The sequence below is a fragment of the Helicoverpa zea genome, chromosome 23, assembly GCF_022581195.2.
Source record: "Helicoverpa zea isolate HzStark_Cry1AcR chromosome 23, ilHelZeax1.1, whole genome shotgun sequence".
In the NCBI taxonomy this organism is placed as follows: domain Eukaryota; kingdom Metazoa; phylum Arthropoda; class Insecta; order Lepidoptera; family Noctuidae; genus Helicoverpa; species Helicoverpa zea.
Window position 1 is genome coordinate 7,856,296 of NC_061474.1, and position 24,366 is coordinate 7,880,661.

General features: G+C 36.3%; 3 protein-coding genes across 3 annotated transcripts; 1 reads left to right on the top strand and 2 right to left on the bottom strand.

Annotated features, from left to right (window-relative positions):
• Window positions 1-1,475: 1,475 nt before the first annotated feature.
• On the bottom strand, window positions 1,476-2,812 carry LOC124641899 (KRAB-A domain-containing protein 2-like). The gene is made up of 2 exons (XM_047180155.1): window positions 2,648-2,812; window positions 1,476-2,548 (listed from the first exon to the last, which is right to left on the bottom strand). The coding sequence occupies exons 1-2, from the start codon at window positions 2,754-2,756 to the stop codon at window positions 1,560-1,562; spliced, it is 1,098 nt and encodes a 365-aa protein (XP_047036111.1). The 5' UTR covers window positions 2,757-2,812; the 3' UTR covers window positions 1,476-1,559.
• An 895-nt stretch (window positions 2,813-3,707) lies between these two features.
• LOC124641771 (histone-lysine N-methyltransferase, H3 lysine-36 specific-like) lies at window positions 3,708-20,899 on the bottom strand. The gene is made up of 14 exons (XM_047179966.1): window positions 20,408-20,899; window positions 19,222-20,283; window positions 18,293-18,435; window positions 13,463-17,961; window positions 13,003-13,133; window positions 10,056-10,137; window positions 9,023-9,171; window positions 8,388-8,483; window positions 7,579-7,777; window positions 6,847-6,995; window positions 6,522-6,678; window positions 5,559-5,658; window positions 5,002-5,112; window positions 3,708-4,625 (listed from the first exon to the last, which is right to left on the bottom strand). Exons 2-14 carry the CDS (start codon window positions 20,090-20,092, stop codon window positions 4,272-4,274), a joined length of 7,041 nt encoding a protein of 2,346 aa, XP_047035922.1. The 5' UTR covers window positions 20,093-20,283; window positions 20,408-20,899; the 3' UTR covers window positions 3,708-4,271.
• Window positions 20,900-21,658: 759 nt separating this feature from the next.
• LOC124642066 (ER membrane protein complex subunit 6) lies at window positions 21,659-23,832 on the top strand. The gene is made up of 3 exons (XM_047180366.1): window positions 21,659-21,887; window positions 22,677-22,968; window positions 23,240-23,832. Exons 1-2 carry the CDS (start codon window positions 21,752-21,754, stop codon window positions 22,883-22,885), a joined length of 345 nt encoding a protein of 114 aa, XP_047036322.1. The 5' UTR covers window positions 21,659-21,751; the 3' UTR covers window positions 22,886-22,968; window positions 23,240-23,832.
• The last annotated feature ends 534 nt before the right edge of the window (window positions 23,833-24,366 follow it).

A 24,366-nucleotide genomic window follows, 5' to 3' on the forward strand; every position in this document is an offset into this window, starting at 1 on the left:
CGGCGTCCAGTCTTCACTGGATGAAGCTGAGTACCAGTGTTTTACATGGAGCGACTGCTTATGTCTGGCCTTAATCCTTAACCTAACCTTTTCTAGTAGCTCCGTCTGTTTGTCTCGCTATCACTCCGAAACTACTAACCCGATCTAATTTAGTTCACGGAGAGTCAAGGGCCTGAGAAAGGATATAGGCTATTTATCCGGTTGCGGGAAGACGTCATCTCTGAAACACGGAGAACAGCTACTTCTTATATAGGTATCATCATGAGCCTTTTTATCGTCCCACTACTAGGCACCGGCCTCTCACACAGAGAAGGATTGAGCGTTAATCACCGCGCTTGCTCAATGCGGGTTGATTGGTATATAGGTATAAAACCCAGTAATAATTTATATTTTTTCTTTGTTTTAGCTACTATGGTGTTCAGATATACTATTCGACAAAAGATATAAAGTCATCGTGCTGGTGAACGAAGCTAGGTACAAAGTGCTGTATGGTACCGTGCTCATTTTGTATGTCACATGTATTCTGGTTTTTATTATACGGATTAGCATGTAAATTTTGTTTTTAAATACCTCATTATCTGCCTAGACTTTTCCCAACTATGTTAGGATCTTCCACTAGCGTTTTACATGGAACGAATGCCGACAACCGGTGATAAGATATTCAAATGATGTCCGGAACCAATATATCGTGCCTTTCAATACACGGAAGAACTGAAAACGGTCACCCATCCATGGATCGACCGCGCCGTGCTTAACAACGCGCAGCTTTGACTTAGCCACAAGCTCTTCAGTAGTTTCTTCAGGAGCTTTTTAAATAAGTAAATAATAACTTTAATAATTGCGACTAAGCTTCATCATGATGATGATGATCATCAATAAATACCTAGTTTTCTACTATCTTTAGTTCTATCACTTATCATAAGAAGGTACCTACTGCAGAAAGTCTAAGCAAATAACTAGGTACTTGGGAAGCAGAATAAACGATAGAATATATAAAACACTACTATAGTTCGGCCATTCAGAGAATGCGTTCCTGACACGTCGCGATTGAACTGACGACGTAATAACATTCATTGATTATTGATATAATAATGTTGTTTTAATGCTCCTCAATTGTTAAAACGGTAAACAACCAGCAAAAATATTTTTATCGTAACTGCAACGCCATTGCAAAGTTACGTCGTCAGTTCAATCGCGACGTGTCAGGAACGCATTCTCTGAATGGTCGAACTATAAACGCATGAATTCCCGTTCGCATCTGTCCACAAACTCGTTCTATTCAATCAACCATCTCATTGAATTAACCTTGTAATCGATCGGCTAGCCGGTTGGCAGAACGGCGGCAGCCAGTCATTGGCCTACATGCCGTGACGTAGTGACGCTGCGACGGGAACCAATGAGCGTTGAGCTAGAGTGACTATGAGATGAGAATGTAGGAAACTGTCCCAATTATTTTTTGACATAAAAAAAATGGATAATTGTTTGATTTATTTTAATGATACAACTATTCAAACAGAATATGCTATTCTTAAGTCTAAATTAAATTTAAAAAATACAAATTAAGTTTCTTCATCCGAACTTAAGCCTGGAACATCATCGGAAGATTCAACTTTTGGCTCGACTTTTAAACTACCTTCAGGAGATAATAAAGCTGCAGGATTGGAAACGCTCAAACTAACTTTAGGATCACACCCAAATAAACTCTTGTATGGAGTTTTCCCTAAAGCCCGATGATTGGAATCATTCGTTTCAAACTGTACGATAAAACAGCCGACAGACCATCTTGTAGAATTAGTCTGTAACATCCAAGAATGTAATAATTCCTCCACTTCTCTATTATTTCCTTTCGCCAACGTATTTTTGTGAACAATTCTACACTCCGGCCAAACACTCGTTATTTCTTCTTTTAACTTCTCCGCAAAGTCGTGTCGATTGTCCACTTGCAGAATAGTTGGCGCGCCAAACGTCAAAAATATCTTCATTAATTCAATCAGTACTTCTGAAGTTTCATTTGTTTTTAAAGGCCGTAGATGTAAGAACTTTGTGGCGTCATCCTGGTAATTGAGAACGAACTGGTAATCCCCATCAGGACAGATTTGGTAGTCAATCAGATCAAGTAGTCCCCTTATGTTGAATTTCAGCGCGTAATTTTGCCGCGCTAAAACATCTTTATTTATAGAATTTCTTTTTGTATGGCATTTAGGACATAAAGAAACGAATAATTCGACAGCTCTTTTTGGAATATAATATTTAGTTTTTATGCAATGAAGCATTTTATCTCTGCCGCCGTGCTCAGAAGATCTATGTATTTCTGACAAGAAATCGTAGTACTGTTCTCTAGGCAAAATTCGGATTACTGTCTCTTCTGGAGACGATCTTTTAAATATTAATTGGTCTTCGCCCTCGACCGTTATAACTTCGTACTTGTTCATCCAGTAATATTCCATGGCTGTCCTTCTTAGGCCCGAATGAAAGGTGTCCATACCGTTTTTGATCTCATTTACAACCTCGTCGATTCTAGCTTGAGTCCAAGGCCTTTTCTGAGAACCTAAAAATATTTAAACAATTTATGAGACCAGTTTTAAAATATCATGGACACAGTACTATCAAGGATAAAAAAAGTATTTAAGCACTGAAATAAAGTTACCTTGATGTGTTTCATTGTGTTCCTCAACTGCAGTGTCGAATGCTTCTCTAAAATCTGGCTCTGACGGCTCTGTTTGAGCCAATCGTATGGTATAATCGGGCTCATCCATTTTAATTCAATATTCTCTAGCGAGCAATGATAACTAGTACAAACTATGCGGGCGCCATATTCGCAGAAGCGCCACCAACGATGAGAATTGGAACTACGTTTAAATGTCATGGCGGCGCGCGCTCGGCAATTAGAATCTGTCAGATTTTCAATTGAATTACTAAATACGATTTAGGCGGATTATTAAATGACACAGTATTGTTGAAAATTGTAATTCAAAATTGTTTTGATTATTAATGCAAGCCTCAAAGCTTCACTAATTGAAAGAAAGTGTATTTTGTGACGTTTAGGGGCGCAGCAGCAAAAGCAATTTCTAATGGCGCCAATTGCACACTGGTACAAAATTACTTCTACCATTTATCTATGTACTGCACACAGTAGCTATACAATTAGGAAATGCTGAGTGCAGCGATCTTAACTCTGTGGTAAATAGGTAGATATAATAAATAAAACAACTTTGTTCGTTTCAAAGGTGTATTTTGGGTACAAGCATGGATTACGAGGCTTTTCTAAAAATTAGAAACACTGATCTATTTTTATTTCTTACATCATTATGGGCCTAGCAAATCAAATCAAAAATTGGCTGAAATACAGCCCCTAAAACGCCCGCCACACTTCCTATGTGTTTTTGTTGGGAAGAAGTGGCGCAACATCCCCAGCAGCTTTTTTATTTTTGGGATAAGCTACCAGTCCTTGCAGGCGTTCTTACCTAAATGCGTATTATCTGACTTCCTCAACCCTGGTTTGTCAGATTTTCAAGCTTGTGAATGTATTTGAATACTGTCTGTAGTAATAGTAGCTACCAAGGGAAATTTAGCCCCTACTTTGGATTAGTTCCTTGGGTCATGAGACTTGTTATTCAATTTCATGAAAATCTGATTGTTTATTTTCATAACGTCTAGCAGATTTTTGGGATGTAGCAGTTTGGGATAAAACCAGTGAAAACAGAAACTGAAGTTTATTTTAATATTTTATTCAACTTAATCGTTAATTCTGTCTCGACAAAACCTCCACTTTTTCCTTCGGGTAACAAATATATATACCTATTTAAAACTACACATTACAAACTTAGAAAATTCCTACAATTTCGCATCACAGAATCACTTTTTTTCACACGTCTAAATCTAGCGGTTATAAACGGAAAATTTTGGCATTTCGATAATACGTTAATAGTAACACAATGAATGAACACTTTATTACAGTAATATGAACTTTATGTACCTAAGAATAAAGGCGTTATTTGCATCAGAATACGTGTACCTGACTTCGTAAGGCTAATACATAATATGCTGGGCTACATACTAATATTTACAATAAGACAATCTTTGATAAAACTCCTTGAGATGTTGATACATTTCGCGTGCGATCTGAGTTCGAAAGTTACGAAAACACACGAAAATTGTGCGAATTACGACTTGATATATTTTAAACATTTCTATTATTTAGTCAGACCATATCATCTTAGTATTTACGCATTTACTTTGCCCTCAAAATCGCAGCGAAACCAACACATCGCTCAATCACCAACATCAGTTTTTTCCTCCAACTTAGTTTTTTTCACACTCGGCGATTCTGAACCGTCACACACATTTTCTTCAGTAGAGAAACTTACACGTTTTCTTTTTAAGGCTTTAGGATTCCTTTCGTATTCCGAACTCATGCTTCTAGAAGATTCGTCGCTGGAAATGCCGTTGGTAGCATTTCGTATAATAAGTAGGTCTTTTTCAATTTCGGTTAACTCTCTCGGCTTCGGCGGTCGGCCTATCGGACGTTTCGGCTTATTTTTCGTCGAAGGCGATTCTTCTGTTGTTTTTCTTTTCTTGTATGTCCTTTTTCCGGGTATTTTTGGTTTCTTCGATTGAGATTCGTCCTGGAAATTGTAAGGGAATTTGTATTAGTTTACGTGAAGAAGATAGGGTAATTTGAAAATAATTGTTGAATATGCTTTGGTGCTTTTAGAAACAATACTATTACTAAGTTGTGAATCACTCTACAGATTGTTTATTTTCTGAATATTTGGTCTTTGCAAAGAAGACTGGAATCGAGGATATTCATCAATATTACGAAGGAACTGTTAGGCTTTTTGTCCTAATCGCGCAAGTTTTTTTAGAGAAATTGGAGATAGAAAAGCAAATACAGAAAGAACGAGTGATCTGCGTCTGGACCACAAGCACGCACGGGGCGCTACAGTCGACACTGTACATACCAACGTTTATATGTTTATACAATAGGTACATGGGTCCCACCTGCTTGGGCTTGGCGCCGATGTAGCCGGCGCAGCGCCGGGCGCCGCACATGCAGCGCTTCTTCTCGATGCCCGCGCACTCCAGGTTGTAGTTAAACGTCACTTCGCTGTTCTGTAATGTCATTGTTAAGCTATTTTATATCTTTGAATTTGAATATCTTAATGATCATACCAATCTTCTGTCCTCCATTCAAATGTTATATGCCATGAGAAAACGATTTACTTCCCAAATTCTAATAAATAAGTAATTTATGTCTTAATCTGAATTACACTTCTTCTCATAAATAGAGAGCAGCTCATATATGTCACTCTGATACATAAGCTATATCGCCCACTAGTTCGCCCGCGACTTCGTACGCGGATTTTCCGCCATCTTCGACAAATATCGTAAATGTACACAGAAATAATTACAAAATATAATCCTATTGACTCACCTATAAAGAAACAGGTAAGTTACAACCTGTTTCTTTATAAGTGAGTCAATAGGATTATATTGATTTATAGTTTCTTTATGTAAGCACCCTATGTATAGAAAAGATGTAAATAAAGGTAACTTACAGCAGGTATATCGTACAAGGCGAAGAGTCCGACGCGTACATCGCCGAGCACGGTCCACTTCTGAGTCTCGCAGTTCGGCTCGCAACAGTGGTTCATGAACCTGGACATTGAATAAAAATGTTGTTATTACGAAAAGGAAACTTACACAGAAGTATGGAATGTGTTAAAAAAATAGACTATAAAAATACTTCAAAGAAAAAGCTAAAATAATTCAAATTAAAAAACCCTATTAAATCAATTCAGACTTGAGATAAAATTATCACAAGAAGTCTGAATAACAACAACGAAGTTTTCGATTTCTTCTACGGCGAACGTCAATGTTTTAATTTTAAAAAGATATAAATTCAAATAAAATACACGAAAATCTCATAACTGCAGTCACAAACACATGAAAAAAATTATTTTATAGCCAAATTTAACCCATGACTTATTTACTAACTAGTCGTCTGACACTAATTGCCGCAAATTGCCATAGTAAAAAATATGTAAGGCTGTTTTGCAACCTTATAATAGTTAAACTTTCTAACCACTCTATCATAATATATGTATGTATACAGGGTGTCCAGTAAATAGCACGACATACTGCAGGGGGTGATAGCTTGGGTAAATTTTTAATTAAAAAAATACAAAAGAATGCTATTTTAGTTCCAGAGAAGCTGATTTTGTTGAAAATGTAATTGACGTAATTTTGACAAAAACCACTATGATAATAAATAACAGCTGCTCATTTATGCGAATTATTAAAAAAAACTATTATTAATTATTATGTAATTCGAACCGTAGTACGACCTTACAACGATTAGAATTCAAAGTCACATTACTTGCAAAAATTTGTAAAACTGTAAATCCGTAAGATTTTGCTGAACATATGTATATTGTGTTGTATTGCTAGGTAGTGACTCAAGCTATCACCCCCTGCAGTATGTCGTGCTATTTACTGGACACCCTGTATAATCTACTAACCTAGCAAGATTCCCCTTAGGTCCGGCGTCGATCATCCTCTCCTTATCCAAGGTCAAAAAGTAGAAGTTCTCGTCTCTTATCTCGTGCTTCCTGCGCATGCGTCGTCTGAACTCCTCCTCGTCTATCAGTTCTCCTACGTACTCTATTACGAATTGTCCTGGAATGAAGAAATAGGTGTTATTAATAAATTTTTTACAAGTATATTGAAGAGTAAATAGACATAGGCCTCTCCAAGTGCACGCCACTGAGATCGATTTTCGGCTTCTCGCATCCAGCTCCTGTCAACCGTAAACTTAGCTTTTTAAAATTCATATAACAATCGTACCTGCTTTAATGTCCTCCAATGTCTTAAGTCCCCAGCCTCTGCTAGGCGTCCGGTAGGGCACGAGCTTGGGGTAGCGTCGCTTCTCGAAGGCGCGGTTGTTGCAGCGCTCGCCCGCGCGGCACGTCGGCCCGCACTCCGTTAGTAGCATTCTGGAAATCATTATATAAATTATATGTTATTTATTAAATGTTGATAGGAAATTAAACTAGTGGAATAAGTGAAATATTTATTTTAAACGACTGCAAAAAAAGAGGTTCTCAATTTTTTTACGTTTCCTCAAACATCTAGAAAATAAGTAGAAGAAGCATAAAATTCAGTAGACCCAGGAGGCATCCCGAAGTAAACGTCTCAATGCTGTGAAAAGTATTGGTGGTAAACTAAAAAGTTACAAACATAAGAAGTGCTGAAAAAGTAAATAGATTGTTTTATGTATTTTTACGAAAAGAAATTTTAAGGCATAGTTCTGAAAATAATTTTCTTACAGAAACATTTAATCACTGTGCTGGTACTTTGAACTTCGTCCTCGCACATTACCTATTTAACGAACCTACTCGACCATTACACAATGTAGCAGTAATATTACTGAATATATTGATCACTCTCACCGGTTAAGACAGTGTAGTAGTAGTAGGTAGTTCCTAAAGAGTCTTCATCTATATGACAAAGCTATTCCAAAGCTCAATAATATAGCATTTCCCTATAAAATAAGCAACATTTTTCCTACAAACTCACCTGTTAAGACAGTGCGAGTACAACCCGCACACGTCATCATCATTCGGGTTACACTCGCACTGCGTCAGTGAACTCTCAGGGTCCTCCAGCCGCCGCCCGCAAAGGGATCCACATGGTTTGTTCACTTTTAGCTTCACGTAGTGGGGAGGTAAAAGGGAGGAGGCGATGTCTAGTGATTCTTCCTCGTTTGGTTGGGCCGCTGGAATAATAAAAGAAATAATCAGTATATATTATCTTCAAGCCGTTTTCCCGCGGTTTCACTCTCGTTCCATGGGAACTACTGCCCTTACAGGTTTAAGTCTTATCAAATATTGTCAAAGGTTACGCACGAAGAGTGCAGCTTTCCCGGTAAGGATTTTAGTTCCCACAAGACGCGGGTGTAACTGCGAGAATCGGTTTGTAACGAATGAAAATGAAAATAAATTGGTGAAAGGCTTGAGTTACTTGTGAAATAATGTCAAACAGAGAAATAGGACGACGATATTCTATGCCCATCACAAATGAATTTGGGCAAGTATCTTATTCAGAATCGGTTCAACCGTTTAAAGTTACGGTGACACGGGCACATACCTAGTGATCTAAAATATAAAACTTAACCAAGCAATGCAATAACAATCCAATGTACCTATTTACATTTAACATATTAACGGCCAGTTTCTTCATCAAAAGTAAAAGTTAAAGTAGTGTCTACCGTTACTTTTACTTTAGACATTACTTTGACTTTTACTTTGGCTTTAACTTTTGATGAAGAAACTGGCTGTAAGGCAACTAAGTTTTTTAAGATATTAAATACAGAGTAAAAAACTTACATTTCAATATTTCGCAAGCCCTCTGAGCGTGCTCCATTGCCGTTGTGAATGCTGCGTCTATCTTAGACTTCTGATATGAAATACGTCCGGAATCACCTGGAATCAGTACATAACATTATTAAACTTGACATGCTATTCAATTACCATAACTTAACATACTACAGAAGAACTCGTGGCTAAGTCAAAGTTGCTTAACCTTATAAAATCAAATATCTTTATTTTCAGGCTGCATTGGCCCATAGATTACCTTAAAGACTTAACATATATTATGATCGATGGATCCGGGAACCAAATGTTGCTTAACCTTATGATAGGTTAAGCAACATTTGGCGCGATCGGTACGTGGTTGGGTGGCCATCTTGCCATGACGAGTTTTTCCCTGTTTCAGGAGACACGATACATTGATGAGTCCCGGCTGTCATTTGAACATCGTTAGGGCTAGTCAGATAACTCGATCGGGTTGCCCGGATAACTGGGTTGAGGAGTTCAAATAGGCAGTTGCTATATGAAAAACACTGGTATTCAGCTGCATCTAGTTAGGCTGGAAGCCGACTCCAACATATTCGGGAAAAGCTAGGTAGATTATGATGGTATTTTAATCTAGAAGTTAATTTTTATTAAATAATTCAGCTTACCTTCTTGGAACGGGAATACACGTCCTCTATTCACCCAGTAATGATCGTATTGTCCAAAGAATCGCACTACAAACTCTCCCAAGTTATGTTTAACAGCCATTATGTTCTCTGGTATTTCTGAAGGATGCAGGACTATGCCGGGCCACCATCTATAATAATAAATTGTTGTTGTTGATGCCTTTTTATAGTCCCACTGCTGGGCACAGGCCTCCTCTAACACAAAGAAGGATTAAGCATTAATCACCACGCTTGCTCAATGCGGGTTGGTGATTTCAGACTATATAGTCCAGGTTTCCTCAAGATGTTTTCCTTCACCTTTTTATCAGCCATTGGTGTCCAAGATATACTTAGAAAGTACATACAAACTTAGAAAAGTTGCATTGGTACTTATCTGACCTGGAATCGAACCCGCACTCTCATACTCGAGAGGTTGGTTCTTTACCCACTAGGCCACCACGACTATAATAAATTATTTGTTTACAATACATATCTACCCAACATGCCTACACAGAAATGTACAGTAACTTGTTTGTTTGATTTAGTAAGCTCCGCAAATGCCTGTTAGATTTTTAAAAAAATGGGCGAGGTTTAACACCCATTCCTTCTCTGTGTGAAGAGACATGTGTTATGTAGTTTTAGAAGCTACTGATGAATAAATCCGCGAGACAAACAGTGTATACTACATAAGGCCCGCCGCTGATTGCAACTTTTCGTCACCGTGACTTTTTGTCACTGCCACCTGCTGTCACCCACGATGCGCTCACTGAATCTGTTCTTGGGTGACAAATCGCGTTCATTTTTGTATGCCGGCTGAGTGACAAAAAGTCACCAGTGACACTCCGGCATTGCCTGTTGCTGCAACTATTTGTCACCGTCTTATCACGTCACCATAATGAGCGCACTCAGTATAGTTTTCATTGCACTTGACTAAGTGACAAAAAGTCACGGTGACGAAAAGTTGCAATCAGCGCCTAGCCTAATAGGTGATACATACGTATATGTAGCGATACTACATAATCTTGGTAAAACTAACCTGTAATGTCCCAGTTTGACCCACACCATTTCTCCGTACAAGGGTAAACGTCCTGTCTCACAATCCTCACACATGTAACCACCTATAAAGAAAAAAAAATGCTTTTATAACTCACAAATGTTTCTTCTGGTCTACTCGCTCTAGCAAACAGTAACATGTATCGTGCGAACATTCCTAAAATGTCCGCGAAATTGCAACCGAACACATGCTAGCAGTGAATTCGCGTCGAAGCATTTTTTGTTCGCGAACAAAAAATACCTTGACGCGATACGAATGATTTTGATCGAATATCGTCAATATAATTGAGCACACTTACAAAACTTCCATGACAGTTTATTGTGTGCAAGGAAAAACCTTCTCGGAATATCATTTATTTCCATAATAGGCATGATGACAAATTTTTAAATTCCTTTGTATGATGTAGGTATACGTCTATTTTATATGAAAAATTATTAATTTTAAGAAAATGCGAAGTTTTTTTATCAAATAATTGCATTTTTCTCTGTCCACTTTGAATCCGGCGCGAAAACGCTTGTCAGTGTCATGTCGTCACTTGTGACGTCACGACTGAAATTACAAGACGCAAGTAAACAACGCTCGTGCAATAATTAAGTTTTTAGTGTTATTAAATATGAATTCGAAAGTGCATAGGTGTTGTGGGGTCCCCCAGTGTAAGAACACATCCAAAACAACTCCTGATAAGTTATTTGTGTACGTTCCTCACAATAAAAAAATACGAAACAAGTGGCTTAAACTTGCAAGGCGAGATTCAAAAGCAATATTGCCCAGGGTACAACTTTATTTTTGTGAAGACGTTGATGTTGAAGTGTTGGTGTAAGTTATTACATAGTTCTCTAGATTCTAACATAGAAGTTGTTTTAATTAAACTAATACACTTACATGGAAGTTTTTTTAATTAAACTAGTATACTTACATGGAAGTTTTAACATTTCTAAATTCAGCTGAACAAAAATCTTTATTTGATGCCAAAAACTCTCCCAGCATTATGATATCAATTCTAGGCAAATTAGCGCTGTTTGCCTTGATAAATCCGGGCTCCATAACTCGTGTTATAAACAATTAATTAATTAAAAACAAAGATCGCAGTGGAAGTTCACAACAACGAAATGTGATGTTCGCGCGCTTTCGCGCTAGTTGTTTTGAGAGATGACGTCACGAGCTCTGATTGGTGTTCAAGATATCATGGCGGATTGCCTTATTTCGTAATTTTATTTTATAAAAATACATATTAATCACATTATTAAAAAAGAAAACAATGCGCGTTTTATATTCCAAGCTTCAAGTTTAATTTAATAAATATATTATTTTAATGATATTTGATTACTGTCATCATGCCTATTACGGTACATACAGACAAGTGACCTCAATTTATTACAAGTGTATTTTAACTAACAAATTTATATTCAAAACTATGAACATATATTTCCAATTTAAATACAATCCCACCCAAAACAAAAATGTGAAAGACTGCCAAGTTCGATAATATGGGAATGCTTCGCCTATTAAAGAAGTGAGATCTGAATAAGTACCAAGTTCCATACACATACCTCAGTTAAAAATAGTTACTTTTTAATGATGTTACTTGGAAAGTTTTCACACACCTTGTTATAAACCTACTAGACGCAATGAATCAAGTATTTAATTTTCTATTAAAACTTGCCAAGTAACATCATTAAAAAGTAACTATTTTTAACTGAGGTATGTGTATGGAACTTGGTACTTATTCAGATCTCACTTCTTTTATAGGCGAAGCATTCCCATATTATCGAACTTGGCAGTCTTTCACATTTTTGTTTTGGGTGGGATTTCATTTATTTTTGTAAGGTTGTTTATTTTATTTTTTTCTTATGATGAAGTTATTTAAAGAAATGTCTCATTTATACTATCTTTCAGATTTTTGAATATGCACTATGCTTCTTACAAAGAAATGAACTAATTAACTAAATGGACTAGATTTACCAACTGACTGACATGACATGTTATCATATATTATGTTCGTGGATCAAAGTTACACATTCGTTATTTTTGAAACCGACTCACACTTGGCCATTTTCAGATTTTTCCCTTTACCTTGACATAAAGGCCTACCTCCATGCCAAATTTCAAGTCAATACGACCATTGGAAGTGGTCTAGGTTTTTGATGAGTGAGTCAGTCAGTCAGTCAGTCAGTCAGTGAGTGTATAGTAAAAATAGCGATTTTCTGACGTCAATAACTCAAGACCTACAATAGGTATATTAATGAAATTTTGTATTTTAGATAAGTGAGGGGGTCACAACAGATACTAGAAATTTGATATGCGTAAATAAAATAGATTTTGAGTTACAGGGGGGTCGAATTTGGCCCGAAATGGTTCGTGTAATATAACCCACGGCCGGTGTGTCGCTTTTTTTGCTCGAACTTGGCGGACACACTGCCGTGTGTCTAGATCGTATACCGTAACTACGTCTGCATATGTTTGACTAATCTACAAGTGGGCTAGTTACGCGTCCCAGTTTTCTCAAGGTCATGGTCAAGGGTACTGATCCTATTTATGTAAACGTTCCTATGTCTTTAATGACGTCATTATTTGTAAGAATATGTTGTTAGGCTAAAGACAAGTTTTATAAAAGTATTTTTGCGGAGTTGACACTAATTGAAGAATATTCCGAAGTTTGAGTTAGGTACTTGTTTCGGAAAAAGGATTTGCAATTTTCTAACAGAATTGACTTCGTTTGAAGTCGGGTAAACTGGTAATATATTCCCACCCAATTCGAAAAAGTTTCAAAAAAGTCTTACCAAGCTACCGATACCACAAACGTTGATTCACAACTACTTTGACAGACTTCTGTGCAGTCGTTCATATAGGAGGGAAAGCACCCCATTTCACACATAATTTTCGGATTATTTATATAGAAGTATAATATGCATAATTATTAAAAGCTTACCTTCAGGCGGTTTAATATTAAGGCACTCAGCGTGGAAGGAGGTGGGGCAGTACTCGCAGCAGATCAGAGAGCCGCCCAGAGCGCAGATGAAGCACCACCCTGTGTTCACGTGGCACGGGACTTTGCCGGGCCTGGCGAAAGTGAAATTTATTAATATTAATGTAAGATTATTTATTTCAGCAAGTTAGAAAGTATATTGGCAGCTTTCCTACGAATGATGTTTGAGCACCACTTAAAATTGACGTTTCAGTATTCCGCTGTTAGAGGTTCCATAGTTTAAAAAATCTTGTGTGTTATGCATTTGTAAAATGGTTTATGTTCATAAGCTTAGAAATAATTACAAGAGCATTTGCTGTCATTTAAATACCAACTGTTCTAGTGATATTCAATCAAGAAATGTATCAGACAGAAAGTAGACATATGAAGTAGGTAAATAAAAATATAAACAAATACCACTCACGTATGCTCGTAATGTCTTGGACATATGATATGCGACGCCGTCAAAATCTGCGTTCCGGCCGGCAGACATCTTGTGAACGAATGATAAGTCGCGGGACATCGCACACAGCGGGCCAACTTATCACCGCTAAACCTTGTTTTACATCCCCTAGGATCATCAGACACACAAGTATGACACACGTGTCTTGGACACGTCAAAGCCTCAAAATACTCATTAATCTTCTTATTAGTTTTAGAAGGCTCACCCCCATTAAACTGAGTCTGAGGCCAATGCTCCAAACACTGCAAATGATAGTACTTATGACAATGAGCCACATGACACCTCTGTCGTAATGTAGCCTCATTTTTAGAAACAGCCGATTTACAAACGAAACAAACGGGAGTGTCATATTTTTGACAATTCTTGCACTTGAAATTGGAATAGTCCATTTCGGAATTCGAACGCCTCGGTTTTAGTTTGACATCGATTATTTCGCATTTGCCTGGAACCGTGTCGCTCCAATCGCAGCCGTCGTCGCTCGAATATGAATCGTAATCGATTTTCTCTGATTCGAGCAATTCTTTCATTTTTGCCTCTATTTGTGCTTCTAAAGTCTCAGCGTCGACTGCAAGTGTTTCTGGTTCGATAATCTCTTCCATTGACGCGTTCTCTTCAGACACATCTTGGGATTTATCATCATGATTATCAAATTCGTCAGAGTTTTTAGGTTTACGTACTAACTTTTTCTTCTTCTTTCTGCCTCTTGTTGGAGCTGGAGTTTCAACCTCTACAACTTCTTTGTTAACACAATCAACGTGGAACATACCATTGCAGCCTTTACATTTGACAAGGTTGCCAGTCATTTCACACATTTCACAGACTTTCTCTCTGATCAGACCTTTGAAAACGTTAGGTTTGGGCTTCGCTAACTCTTGGAAGTAAAGTTCTACCTCATCAATGTCATTTACTTCGTGAATCGGTTCAGAATCTACTCCATTTTCAGCAGATTTACGTTTATCATTAAATATAGAGAATACTTCTAACTCCTCTTCAATATCAGAATATTCCTCATTGTAATAAGGTTTTATTACCTTTCTCCTAGGTTTATCTTTTGTTACACCATCGTCGTCAGTATCTTTTTCCGTACCTATTTCTTCTTTCTCAGTTTTAACTTTACGTTTAATCTTTTTAGGTTGTTGAGTTGCATCTTTAAGGCCTTTAACTAAACCAGATTGTTCTATGTCGTCGTTTTTCTTAATTTCAGATTTACCTTCCTCTTCGTACAACCAAGTTTTATATAAATATGAAATTATTTCATCCTGTGTTAATTGTGGATTTTCTTCAATCAAACTGTCTTGACGTACTTCCATGTATTTAACGAATTCTGGATCTTCTAGTGCATTTTCCTTTTTGGGGGGAAATTTCTTTTTACGTTTGCTTAAAGATACTTCACTGCCTTCAGAAGTAATGGACACTGTATCTGCTTCTTCTTCTTTGATTTTAACGTCATCTTTGAAAATATTTTCTTTTCTTGATTTGGATCGCAATTTACATCTAATTAGAGGTGCCTCGCTGTCTTCCGAGTCAATAGATTCTCTGTCAAAATCTTCCTTAGTATTGGCAGTTTCTGTTTCCTGTGGGAAATTGACTTGTACAGCGTTGGAAGGATCTATTGGCTTTGGGTCGTCCTTATTTTCTTTATCCTGTTCTTCACTAATCGCTGTTGCTACTTCAGTGTCATTTTTATAATTTTTTGTATCTGTACTAATATTATGTTCTTTAAGTTCTGAATTTGAAGTAGATCCTAAAGCAATTTCTGTTTCATTAGTCTGCAGATCATTCTGAACTACTTTAGGAGTTATACTTCTTTCAGATTTGCTATTATTATTTGTCAATTCCTCATCGGTATTACTCATTTGGTCATCTTGGGAACTCTCATCTTCTATATACCTCTTTCTTTCTGCTCTCTGCCTGAGTAAGAATCTTTGCATGAAGGTTTTACTGTTAGAGGTATTTTTCTGCGATTTCTTTTGTTTTGATTGTTCAACTTTCTTTTCCTTCTGTTTCGGCGCAGGATCCAAATTCAAACCTTTAACCAAAGTAGATTCGCGTAAATCGTCGTTTTTTTTATCATCAGTTTTCGCATTCTCTTCGTAAACCCAAGTTTTGTGTAAATAAGCTACAATCTCATCCTGACTCAATTCTGGATTTTCATCCATTATAGCGTCTTGTCTTAATTCTAGATATTTAACAAATTCCGGGTTTTCTAAAGGATTCCCTGCAGTTTTATCTTGTCTTGAACGTAATCGACGTTTTTCGGATTTTGTTGACGCTGTACTGTCTTCTGAATGTACAGAAATAGTATCTAAATCACCGTTTACATCATGAAAGCCATTTTCTACGATAGTCGCTGGCATAGGACTAGGTAAATGCAATTCTTTGCCATTTTCCATATCAATCTCTTTTACGTTAACATGACCATTCAAAGACACATTTTTAATACTATCAACAACATCGCGATTATGAATTTCATTGTTACGATCCTTTATTTTATTCACGTTATTTTTATCATTAAATTGATTATTGCTTTCTTTATTACTCCTTTTTGTTGCATAGTTATCATGATTATCAAGATTATTTTTCAGATATTTCGAGATTTTATTAGATTTCTTAGACTTTTTAGTAGACTTAGCGGTTTTTTCTGGTACAGTATCTTCGTCAGTACTATTTTTCCTTGATATTTCCAATTCCATACTCTCATTAATTAGACTACCTTCAGACAAGCTGTCTGATTCAGTACTGCAATCAGGTTTATAATCACTGTCTGTATCAATATCGACAGACATGAAACTAGGCTCAGTGCTTGCAGCAGTTGAATCATTTGTTAATTCATCCTGTAAATCTGCTGTGATGTTTTCAGCATTGCTGGTACTCATATTGTCCTCACTTTCATCATTTGCTGACAGTTTACTATCTTGAGTATATGAATCCTCATATACTTGACTGATTGGTAGATTTTGGACACCTTGACTATCTGGATCCTCATATACTTGACTGATAGGTAAATCTTGGGCATCTTGACTATACGAATCTTCATATACTTGACTGATTGGTAGATCTGTAGTATCTGTGTTTGGGCTTTTATCACCATTTTCAGTATCCTGTTCTACAACCTCATTCACAGTTTCCTTTGTAACAACGTCTTTCTCAATTCTAGTGTCTTTGTCTTCAGATGAATTAACATCATTTGCTTTTGGTTTTGTTGCCTCAATTTCTGTGTTTTGGCTTTCTTGGCTATTTTCATCATAGGAATCTTCATAAACTTGACTCATTGTTTCATCTGTATTATCTGTAGTATTAACTTCAACTGTCTTTTCTTTTTCATTTTCGTTTGCCTTTGGTACAGGCTGTGTTTCTAGAGTAGTACTAATAGTGCCTAAATTATGTTTTTCAGTCTCTAGTACTTGTGCTAACATTTTTGTTAGTTTAAGTTTCCTGTCTTGGCTATCATCGCTGAATAAATCTTCAAAAACAGGACTTTCTGGTTCAGATTCAGAGTCTTCGGTAGTATCATCTTGAGTCTGTTGTGTCTCATTTATTTTTGTCACATTTGGTAGAGGTTTTTCAATTTCAGTCTTGTTATTGACTGGATCAGTTGTACTTAAAAAACTTTTACTGTCCTGACTGTTATCATCTGTACGCTCACTTTCAGAATCATGTGTCCCATTTAATGTTGTTACTGTTTCTTTTGGACTTTCTTTATCAGAAACCTCTTCACTTGATTTTGTTTCCTCATTATTTTCAGTCACATCAGTAACACCAACCTCAGTACTTTTCTGAACATTTAAATTCTTAGAACTATCAGTATCAGTAGAGTTGTGATCAGAATCTGTCACTTCTACAACATTTCTAGTGTAATCGTGTTCATTTTGTGAATTAGGAGATTCGTTTAACGATTTTCTTAAACTATAAGGCTTATTTACTTTCGTTAATGACAAATTTTTCTTTTTTTTCTTAGATCTAGTTTCTTTAGTATCTTTTTTCTCTTCTAATTTTAATTGAGGAACTTGGGTTTTGGATTGGGTTTTTTCTGGAGTTTTAGATTTAGCTTTCTGAAGCCACCTGTCCATATGAGATTGCCTTTGTATTTTAGTGATGCCAGTCTTAGCCGCCATATTGTCTAGGCAGGCTGTAACGACCTCAAAAACATCTAAAGACTTATTCCTTGTCCTGTTTCTGGAACGTTCGGCAGTATCTGTCTTACCATCGTCCTCTGAAAAAAGTGTATCATATAGACTCTCGCTCAAAGAAACGTCACTGTCAGTTCTACTGATTTTCCCGCTCTTTTGCTGTTTAACTTGAGCTCTAGACTTTTCTAGCATGTCATTGAAGATATCTATCCTCAACCTTTTTGGTTCTCGAAGCAGCATTTCTGCTTCTTCCACGGAGTTGTTCCATAGGGCTTGTTTCTTTTCTGATACGAAGAAGGCTGCATACAATCTGGGGTCCTTTTTCTTATCCTGGAAAAGGAAACATTATTTTGTTAGAGCATTTTTTTTATATTATGCAATACATATATTTTTACACAATCTTACTAACAAAAGTCAACTACAAACTTTCATGCAGTGTGAAATATTTCGCATTAAAATAAATTAGATAAACCAATTTAGTTTATTTTGGATATATTTAATGCTTATAGCCGTGTCAAAATTAACAGAGAGACACATATTGCTGGGGAATTTGTTTCGCTACTTATTCTTCCCAACAAAAACACATATGTAGTGATGAAGGGTGGGCGTTTTTGTTCTGATTTCTCTGACAACCCAACTGCTAATAATCTTATGTACATACCTCAGGTGTGAAATTCTCCCTTGTAGTCTCAAACTCGAGCTGCCCAGAGTACTTGCGAAGCATGGTGTCCACGATCCAGCCGCGGCGACCATTATCTCCGAAGAACGTTACGTGTATGACGTCACGCTCTATGCGGCCGAATACTAGAACAGGTATGTAAGAAGGTTAGACTTAATACTAGTACAGGCATATTATTATAAGGACGATTTTTATATGGGCGGTTGAGAAAGGTGGGAGGGAGTTCTGAACTTGATTGCTTTACAAATTTTAAAAAAAAGTTGCATTTGAATCTAATCAGAATAGGACAATGTTATGTTTTATTTTTTCGTCCCTTATTGCATAAATCAATTTCAAACACTATCAGATACCCTCTCCTTTTTTAACACGCTTAAATTAGCTTCACTTGTAATGTAAGAAAATCTTGGAATCATAATTTTTATATTTTAGTTATTTTGATTAGGTAAGTATCTCTTTACGAAATCTAAGAATTTAAATATGTAATATAAGGCTAATATATAGCATAAGGCTTTTATGTATTTTTTATTTTTAAACTTTTAAAACATATACATTAGCACAGCACAGCAGATATTGTAAATAAGTGATAACTAAACTAAATGAATCTCTGTATTATGTAATGATAAGTCATTTGACACATATAGTTTATATAGATAACATTACTAGGGATGTAGAATTGTAGATAAATTAATTATCAAGCTAAATTCAAAACAAAGCAACATAAATTAATAAATTATAATCAGATATTTTATTATTTTTCCTCATTTTGAGTTAAAACAAGGGGATTTTAAATTGGTACACAAACAACAAAATATTGTATAGCAATATTATAATAATAATTCCTAGTTATACCCAATTATCATTGCAAGATTTTAATTAGACTCATTTTTTACATTTTTTTTTTGTATACTTACACTTCTTTTTGACAAACACTCCATTAGAGGGATCTCTAGTGACAATACATGGCCAGAATGGAAAAGTACCCATTCTTGCCCAGGCTAGGTCTCCAACCTGATAGGCACATTTGGCTTCTAATTCAAATAACTCACTCTTTGAAGGAGTTTTAGTCTCTCTATGGTCTTTTTTCTTCTTCTTACTATCAAAATCCAGAGTTTTCACCACAGAGGAATTATCTAAATATCCATTCTGTTGCTTAGCTGATCCCAAACTATACCGTTCAGAGGACCGCTCCAAAATATTATTTAAATGCGTACTGGAAGACTTGCTTGCGCTTTTGACTGGTGAAAACATGTTTTTGATAAACGTGACATTCTCATCCGCTTCCCGCTTCTGAATTAAGTCCTTTCTTATATAAACTTTGGGGAATTTCTTAGCAGGAGACGGACTAGTTTTCTTAACTTCCTCCGTGGCAAAACGGCTCAATGATATGTTCTCTTGATATATACTCTCAATTTGGTTCTCCAGAAAAGTTTCAACACCAACTATTTTTGGCTGTTCAGATCTTAATGGAGAATTTGATGCATGCATCTTGTATACAGGGGACTGGGTCTTCATTGGTGACTTTTCAGCCAGCGGTGACTTAATTTCCGGTGTCACTTTCTTGGTATCTGACTGCTCAATCTCAGATTTAAGACGGCGAGCCCTTCCATAGCGACTGGTACTGGTACCATCCCCTGTAGAAACCGGTGAAGTAACTCTGGCAGTCAAATTAGTTTCAAGTTCACGTTCAATGAGGGACCTTTTCTTTGGTTTTAACTTAACTGTCAGTGGACTACCTGACACTTTCAAGTCCTCAGAACTCATATTATCCTCAGACTCCTCCATTGCAATATGTCTCGAATAATCTAGACCCTTTTATACGCGTCTGACGTAACAAAATAGAACATCGCAAGTATCGGCCCAAATCACAAATATTTTATTTAAATCTCATATTTTTCAGCAAACAACAATACGAAATGTGACGAGACACCAATGTTTACAGGTTACACTCGTCCCCAAGCGTTTCACTTGGTTTTCTGAAACAAAAGAATCAAAATGAAGTTTCGTTTTTCTAATGAAATAGGTTAATTCAATATTTGAATACAATATAGAAGTGGAAATGGAAAATTTTATGAATTAAATCATAAAATGTCGACTCACCTCCGCGTTATTCCGTTTAGTGGCGTCAGTGATTGCAATTTGCACAAGACAAATCGTCAGATTGGCGGTCTCCTTGGTGCATAATTGAGCCACAGTCCATCGGAAACTTAATATCCTTTTTTACACACCGATGTGTCCCGATAGAAACGTTCTAACACCAGTTTCAGAAAGTTTTTATGCCACAGAAACAGGAATATTAACTATAATTGTCAGCGCTCAAATATCATTCGAGCAAAGTCCTAATTTGTTACGAGAAAGCACCCAGTAACACAGTCAAACACGCGCCATCATAACTCCATACATCGAAAGGAGCTGAACCAGCCCACGGTTAACATCACTGCGCTTTCCACACACGTTATCACTAATTATCTCACGAATAAAACTATAAACACTGATTGTAATCTATTATTTTTAAAATTATAAATGAAAATAAGTTCCGCCACAGAAATACCGACGCTCAGTGCCGCGAAAACACATGAATATATCGTGTCAGTGTGCGTGAGAATACAACGAGAATTTTTGTATGGAAACACACACATATGCAAGTTTTCACACAGTTCAATGGCTTCGCTTATCACAAACTGTTTTACCGACGCTTTCAAAATAGTTCGTTTTTAGGGGTCCGTATTACTGTGTGTGTATAAAAATTATTTCACAAAATAAATAGTACAATGAAAATCCAGTTAGTTATTTCTGGGAGCTGGGAAAACATTTACGATAAAACGATTTATCCTCGCATACAAACAGATAATAGAACGATCCAATTATCTGCCTTTCCCAGTTCCAATTTTCTTATTTTCACTGATCAATATTTTTTAATTATTTTCAACAGAGCATTATATACGGAGAAGTTATTACTAATTATTTATCGAGATGGATCACACGAGTATGACATAATAATCGTTATATTATGTACGGAACCGTTTAATAAATTGCAATATTTATTTATTTTGATTTACCAAATGTCAGAAAAAAGTCTATGGTTTATTAACGGAAAACAGATTTAGAAAATTAAAAACCTTCTTGATTATAATTCGCTTTTTTATTTATTATATGAAATAAGTTAATTGTAAGCAAATAACTATAAAAACTACTTCACTCTCATAGAGAAATACATTGAAAATGATTGCAAATTAGTTTTAATAAAAATCCCGCCAAAAACCCCACCCATCAAACGATAGACAAGATCAGCTGCGGATAGTCACTGTCAATAAAAAATGTCACTGTCGGTAAAGTGCATGTAAAGATGATGTAAAGTGTCATGCGTAAACGTCAAAACTTCGGAAGTGATTTGTGAATTATCACCACGAAATTGATAGTTAAAATTACAAATTAAAGTAAAAGATGTCGGTGGCCAAAGTGACTAAAGATCAAAACAAGTCCGAGCCGGTAGCGTACAGCGATGCTGCGTTAAGGAACAATGCTGTGGTCGTGGAATATTGTAGAACTTCTATGGCTGCACTGTCGGGCTCCACTGCAGGTAATTCATTGCATATTACAACCTCCTTTAGTGCTCGTGTTAAGTTTTTAATAGTTGTCACTTTCCACTTCCATATAGTTTGGCAAATCAACTGAATTACAAGGAAGCTACTGAATTACATCAAGAACATAATGTCTTAGATACAAACTCAAAGTTCAGAAGATTCAAGATTCTGATATCAACACACAATGTAAAGTAGGTTTTTATAAAATAGGGGCTACAGTCATGGACCCTGATGATAATAGGCGCCAAATAATAGGAAAGATGTGGCATGTATATTATATAAATACACTAGCTTCAACTAGGGCTGCCATCCGTCCGGGTTTCCCCGGATTTGTCCTCGTTTGGAGGCCGTCCGGGGGCCGTCCGGGCGGGGTTTCAAGAAGTGTCCGGACACTTTTCATGTAAGAAAGCACCTCATTGAATTTAAGTATATGTTAATAGTAAAGGGATTACAAATTAGGTTTGGGGGAAAAATGCGATTTACGCCAAATGTCCGGGTTTTTTAAATGTTTGTCCGGGTTTGGCGAAATTCGAGATGGTAGCCCTAGCTTCAACCCGTGTTGGTGAACTATTTTAGTTCACCACAGGGCACGGGTGAAACTGTGCTCCTGGATAAAAAGTAGCCTTATTGCTTTCTGCAAGTGTGAAAATGTCATAACTTTTAAAATCAGCCCAGTGGTGTGGTTCCTTATAATATTGCACTCAAACAAACTATAGTTTTATAGCATTAGGTAGTAAGCTTTTGCCTTAAAGACCCTACATTAACATAAACCTCCTCAATTCCAGGTGTCCTAGGCCTCACAGGACTCTACGGGTTTGCTTTCTACGTGTTTGCAGTCGTCAGCCTCTGGGTGATGTTCATGTTGAAGACTGGACCTAATTGGAGCAAATATTATGTGTCAAGACAGAGTCTACTAACACACGGATTCTTCGGAGCGCTCTTCACTTACGTGTTATTCTGGACTTTTATTTACGGAATGGTACATGTATATTAGAGTTAAGTTAGTTTGTAAGTTTTATAGATGAAATTGTGAGAGGTTTACTTTATGTATGATAGAAGAAGATGGACTGCAATATAGTCTTGTATCAAGGACGTACCCAGGGGGGGGGTCCAAGGGGTCCGGACCCCTCCCGAAAATAGATGCAACCCATAAAATAAATCCCTCAGTAGTAAGTACAGTGCCAAATATGACTCAGTTTTGATCTGCTTTGGTCTTATATTACCGAGATATGCATTAAATAATTTGTGAAAACAATTTTCTTTTAATTTTAAGTATCCATTTACGCGATACCTTAATCATTTGCCTGGACCTGGACCCCCCCCGACAAAAAATTCTGGGTACGTGCTTGTCTTGTATGTAATTATAATGTGAAAGATTGTAAGCATGAGCATACCCCTTTCTTTTAACGCTGGACTTAGTAACTGATAGAGTACTGTAGGGGCATTTGTATGCTAACAAAACTTAATATGTATTTAACGTATCCTACTACTAAACAAAATTATTCAAATTCATTTATTCAGTTAGATATCGAAGACAAATGACCAAAATAATGTATATCAGACAGAAAGACATTACTTAGACAAAAGTGTATCAAGCTGAGTCAAGCAATAGGCTAAATATTGTACTAGCTGTTCCATACAGTTCAACCACATCCTGAGGGACCTGGATAAACAGTAACCTATGCCCTTTCTTAAGCTGTGGTCTATGTGTGTACCAAAATTTCATTTAAATGGGTTCTGTAGTTTTGGCGTGAAAGCCAGATAAATAGAGTTACTTTCGCATTTAAATATTAAAAGTAAGAATTGCAGTAAACATTTGTATTTATTCACTATTTGTTAAATAGGAAAATACTGGCATGTAATGTAAAGAATGGTTTTATTTATACATACTGTAAGAAATATTATAATTGTTTTACTGAATAAAATGGTTAATTATGTAAACCTTGTTTATTTTCCTTATTGAAATTAAAACCTTTATTTTATTCGAGTTTATACACTGTGAGGAATATGTCGCTATATTCCTTTTTTAGTTTAAAGATTTTTCCCATATAAAAAGTTACCTACCTAACGGAAACTTTGTAAATGAATTACCATATTCGTACAATGTCCTGTAATCGGATTGACCTATGAATTGCTACGAAACATATTCACTAACACAATAGTACCTAAGGTAAACAATATTGTGTTAGTCCCACGTTTGTCCCTTCCCATAAGTTTATGACTTGATAAAATTTAAACTAGCTAATTCTTTGTATTGTATTTATCCACTGTGTGTGTGTTAAAATCGTCGCGGTCAAAGGCGGTGTGGTGTGAAACATTTTACCGACAATAGATGGCGCCACTTACATATATTTTGCAACAAAAACAAACATAACTTCTAGCTCGCCTACGGAAAGCAATAATTTTTTTACAAAAGTACATAGTAGATACCTACTTATCAATATGTGGATATCTATATGCTACATTTTAGTAATT

What these genes read in the sequence shown, in the direction of transcription:
- LOC124641899 (XM_047180155.1), bottom strand. Translation starts at nt 2,756, where the DNA reads ATGGATGAGCCCGATTATACCATACGATTGGCTCAAACAGAGCCGTCA. An exon ending in ACACAATGAAACACATCAAG is followed by an intron (nt 2,549 to 2,647) that starts GTAACTTTATTT and finishes AAATATTTTTAG; the next exon opens with GTTCTCAGAAAAGGCCTTGG.
- LOC124641771 (XM_047179966.1), bottom strand. Translation starts at nt 20,092, where the DNA reads ATGGAGGAGTCTGAGGATAATATGAGTTCTGAGGACTTGAAAGTGTCA. An exon ending in TGTATTCCCGTTCCAAGAAG is followed by an intron (nt 8,484 to 9,022) that starts GTAAGCTGAATT and finishes TACTGATTCCAG; the next exon opens with GTGATTCCGGACGTATTTCA. An exon ending in TACTCGCACTGTCTTAACAG is followed by an intron (nt 6,996 to 7,578) that starts GTGAGTTTGTAG and finishes AATGATTTCCAG; the next exon opens with AATGCTACTAACGGAGTGCG.
- LOC124642066 (XM_047180366.1), top strand. Translation starts at nt 21,752, where the DNA reads ATGTCGGTGGCCAAAGTGACTAAAGATCAAAACAAGTCCGAGCCGGTA. An exon ending in ACTGTCGGGCTCCACTGCAG is followed by an intron (nt 21,888 to 22,676) that starts GTAATTCATTGC and finishes CCTCAATTCCAG; the next exon opens with GTGTCCTAGGCCTCACAGGA.